The sequence below is a fragment of the Micromesistius poutassou genome (genome assembly GCF_964030765.1).
Source record: "Micromesistius poutassou genome assembly, contig: SCAFFOLD_178, whole genome shotgun sequence".
NCBI classification, from domain to species: Eukaryota; Metazoa; Chordata; class Actinopteri; order Gadiformes; family Gadidae; genus Micromesistius; species Micromesistius poutassou.
This window is the reverse complement of record NW_028178043.1, coordinates 40,018-44,850: the sequence shown is the minus strand read 5'-3', so window position 1 is coordinate 44,850 and position 4,833 is coordinate 40,018. Positions and strand designations below refer to the sequence as shown.

General features: G+C 47.7%; 1 protein-coding gene across 1 annotated transcript in view; it reads right to left on the bottom strand.

Annotated features, from left to right (window-relative positions):
- The window catches only part of wnt4 (wingless-type MMTV integration site family, member 4), a gene marked incomplete at its 5' end in the record, with an annotated part of 23,806 nt that extends 22,805 nt beyond the window's left edge, over nt 1-1,001 (bottom strand). Inside the window, one exon of the mRNA XM_084490597.1 lies at nt 857-1,001. Within this exon, the coding sequence (XP_084346723.1) occupies nt 857-1,001 (145 nt within the window). The remainder of the gene's footprint in view (nt 1-856) is intronic.
- Nucleotides 1,002-4,833: the final 3,832 nt, after the last annotated feature.

Genomic DNA, 4,833 nt, shown 5'->3' with positions numbered 1-4,833 from the left:
CTGTACACAGAGGAGAACAGATCTGTGTAATGTTAATGTTAATGTTACTCTACCTGTACAAAACCAAAATGATGAGTTGGATGCAGTCAGTTGAGGTCAGATGCAAGAGCATTTATTTTTTATTTTTCTATTTTTGAGAGTGAGATGTGTTGCGGTGACTTGCCCTGAGAACTATCAAATATAAATTTGAGACATTTCCTTGATTCATTAATATAATAATTATTAATAAGAATGATAGGATAATAGTACAATATTTCAGAGTTATAATAGTTCATGAGTCCCGTTGGTTGGGCATAGTGTGGACACAATTTGAGGACACTTGCGCCATCTAGCTTTACCCACTGCAATGACATTTAAAACCCCGGACAGTTCTAACTGTTATAAACACTTTATAAATAGTGTGTGTGTGTGTGTGTGTGTGTGTGTGTGTGTGCACGTGTGTCTGTGTGTGTGTGTGTGTGTGTGTGGGCCTGTGTGTGCCAACATGTGTGTCGGATTTTGTGTGTATGTGTGTGTGTCCGCATGTGTGTGTGTGTGTGTGTGTGTGCCTGTGTGTGCCAACATCTGTGTTGTTTTTTTGTGTGTGTGTGTGTGTGTGCACGTGCGTCTGTGTGTGTGTGTGTGTGTGTGTGTGTGTGAGTTTGTGTGTGTGTATTTGTGCACATTAGACCAGTTCTGTGAAGGTCCTTGCGTACAGGTGTAAGCTGTGCAGCCGTGGCACTGGCCCACTCTTGCTATGAACTACTTTAAAACTTTAATAAAACTCACTTTATTTGTCTAAGTCAGCAGTACCCAGATGCGTTCCCTGAGCCACTACATGTATTTCTGATTCCATGTCCTGTGGGTGCTGGTTCACGTGGCGGCCCGTCGATGGACGTGTGAGGAGACATGTGGGCCGCGTGCCTCCAGCTGCTGCCGTCGTAAATCCTCCCGCGGCCTCGGTGTGGTGGAGGACCTCCCTGAGAGGCTGGAGACACACCCAGCGGCGCCCATCGCTTCATCGGCCCCGTTGTATCTGAAGCACAATCACTTCGGTGCCAACTTCAACACACAGCGCTTGCGTTGAACACCCACTTCCTCGACAACCTTTTGTGTTTCAGGACAGTAAAAGAAGAGGATGAACCACTGGGGGACTTTGATTTGTAATCACAAACAAATTGAAATGAATAACCGCAAAAGTGACTGAGCTGTTGCTATCATGCTCACTGTGCTGTTGGTCAATGTTAGCTGTGTACGTTGTGTCTCGAAACATCAGCCGGGGGAAGGCCGGACCGCTTTCTTTAACACAACTAACAGGTAACTCACCATGCCTCTGTGTGATGTGAGGGTTAGGGTTAGGGTTAGGGTTATGGTAACCCTCACCCTAACCCTAACCCTAACCACATCACACAGAGGCAGGGTGAGGGTTACCATAACCCTCACCCTAACCCTGCCTCTGTGTGATGTGAGGGTTAGGGTTAGGGTTAGGGTTATGGTAACCCTAACACTGCCTCTGTGTGATGTGAGGGTTAGGGTTAGGGTGAGGGTTAGGGTAACCCTAACACTGCCTCTGTGTGATGTGAGGGTTAGGGTTAGGGTTAGGGTTATGGTAACCCTCACCCTAACCCTAACCCTAACCACATCACACAGAGGCAGGGTGAGGGTTACCATAACCCTCACCCTAACCCTGCCTCTGTGTGATGTGAGGGTTAGGGTTAGGGTTAGGGTTATGGTAACCCTAACACTGCCTCTGTGTGATGTGAGGGTTAGGGTTAGGGTTAGGGTGAGGGTAACCCTAACCCTGCCTCTGTGTGATGTGAGGGTTAGGGTTAGGGTGAGGGTGAGGGTAACCCTAACCCTGCCTCTGTGTGATGTGAGGGTTAGGGTGAGGGTGAGGGTTAGGGTAACCCTAACACTGCCTCTGTGTGATGTGAGGGTTAGGGTTAGGGTTAGGGTGAGGGTGAGGGTAACCCTAACCCTGCCTCTGTGTGATGTGAGGGTTAGGGTTAGGGTGAGGGTTAGGGTAACCCTAACCCTCACCCTAACCCTGCCTCTGTGTGATGTGAGGGTTAGGGTTAGGGTGAGGGTTAGGGTAACCCTAACCCTGCCTCTGTGTGATGTGAGGGTTAGGGTGAGGGTTAGGGTAACCCTCACCCTAACCCTTCCTCTGTGTGACGTGAGGGTTAGGGTTAGGGTGAGGGTTAGGGTAACCCTAACCCTGCCTCTGTGTGATGTGATAAAAAGACATTTGAAAATTCTGTCCGAAACTAAATGTATGAAAATAGATGTGTTTGACCCTTTGGGAGAACATTTAGAAACTAAAGTCACTGACTGTGCAGATGGCATTCAATGTCCTTAAACATATCAAATGTTGTGAGGTGTGGAAGAGGACCATCCTGACCTCCTCGGTGACCTCTAACCAATCGGTACTCGCTGCTCTTCTACGGAGCACGATGTGTTCACTCTGCTCCTCCATCAGCCTCTGTGCATCACTGTGTTTATGAGAGGGTCCTCCTTCCCGTGGCTAGCTCTCTGGACTTTATCACCCTGCCACGTCATCACTCACCACATTAACTCTCTTGGCTTAATGTGAAAAAGTATAGAGTGCTCTGATCTGTATTGTTTGCCCTCTTGTCTGTGCACGTAAGGCTACAGCACTCATCCACGGCGGTCTCACTGACCTCACCCGGTCGTAAGTCTGCCAGCCATCTTTAAGTAATTCACTTCAAGCAGCAGTTCCCATCCCCCTCCCCCCCTCCCTTCCCCAGACCTGCCCTCCAAACCTTCAGCCACACAATGAGGCACTGATCAAACGCTGTAAGTGAAAACCTGAATCAATCCTCCACCTCCTTTATGATGTTCAACTTGTTTAAGTTGTGGTCGTCTGTCTGCCACTGCTTGTGTTCCTCTACGGTGGTCAGCCTTCTTCATCAAGAGGTCCTTGGAAAGTCATGTAGAACCTCCAAGTTGTCTCAGCAAGTTACCCCAGGAGGCAACAACAACCCTACTGTGACAGCTTACGTACGCAATGTGGTGGTCCCTATGGAGCAGCATAGAAATAGGGTCGCCTTGCTGCAGTTAATTGCGTCAGCTGACCACTAGGGCGGCAGTACATGAGTACGGCCCTCCTTCTCGCTGTTACACCGAGTGCTATCCTGTAGCTGATGCTAGTGTGGTCACAGGTAGATGTCCGCTGCCATGTGGCTCTCTCTCTCCCTCCCTCTCCCTGTGCAGGTGTGACTTTGAAAACAGGTATGCTACCTTAAATCTAGCCTCCAAAAGCCTTGATGAATGTAGCTTAGCCATATTCATTTTATGTTTATTGACAGGGAACGCTCATCAGCTGGCCGAAATCTACAGGTGGCGATTCATGTGACTCCGCCACCAGCTGATTGGGGCCGCTGCTGCTCTGTACACAGCTTGTGTCTCTAGCTTTGCCTACAGCTTTGTCTGCTGTTTGTCTCTGCTGCTATATACGCCGTTGTCCCCTGCTTTGTCTCCGGCAGCCCCTTACCCCCTGCTGCTCTGTGCTGCTTGGTGGTGCTGCTGTTGCTGGCTTTTGGCTACAGCCGGCTTGCATGGTGGACTGCCGACACCACACTTTTAACCTGTTTATCCCTTTAATTTTAGCCGAATGAATGTGAGGAGTTAATCCCTTAATTTTGTATTGTTTTGTTTTCTGTACTTGTATTATTTTGATTAAGTTAATTGTTTTGTTAAGTTTATTTTGAACTATTTCCTGATTTATGTTTATTGTTTTGTACATTTTGGGTTAATTATTTCCGTTGTAACTTCCTTTTTGTTTCCTTCTCAGTGGCTGCAGGCTGGTGGTGGTGCTGGTGGTGCTGGTGACGTGGGTGGTGGTGTCCCTCCTTCTTGTGTGCTGTGCTTCCTTGGATTTGGTGATACCACAGTGTGTGAATATATATATTTTATTAAATAAAGTATTTTTGTGAACTAGGAACCATGTGTCTTGCCTGTCGAGTGGAACAAACCTGTGTTTTTGATCAATGTAAGGTTTGATCAATGTCTAACCCTATAATATATAATAATTCCTTTGGTGCAATTCCCAAGGTGGCGTTGTCGAGCAACCTAAGATTCACATTGAGAGCGTCCACGCGGCCACACCTACACACAGGTCATGTGGTCGATGTCAAGGTCAACAATCTGTTAGTTGCTTAAGAAAGAACCCAAGTGTGAGGTATAATGTTAGTATGACAGTCCTGTCGATTGGTTCTTATTTTATATGCTGCAAAGGACCACATAGTCTTTGAAGGTTAGCACACAACCAGCGGGGGGAAGCACCAGGAGATCAGTCACTGCAACAACCACTAGAACAGTTCTCCTGCTCATCTCCATCAAGCACTTCTCCTCAACAACCACTAGAACAGTTCTCCTGCTCATCTCCATCAAGCACTTCTCCTCAACAACCACTAGAACAGTTCTCCTGCTCATCTCCTTCAAGCACTTCTCCTCAACAACCACTAGAACAGTTCTCCTGCTCATCTCCATCAAGCACTTCTCCTCAACAACCACTAGAACAGTTCTCCTGCTCATCTCCATCAAGCACTTCTCCTCAACAACCACTAGAACAGTTCTCCTGCTCATCTCCATCAAGCACTTCTCCTCAGGGTTCATCTTCTGCTGTTCCCCAAGGAAACGAACCGCAGGGACCTCCATTCTCCCCAATCAGTGAAACCTAATCCAAGAGAACACATACACATACATACACACACCACACACACATACACACACACACACACATACACGCACACACCACACACATACACCACACACACACACACACACACACGCACACACACATACATACACACACCACACACACACACACAC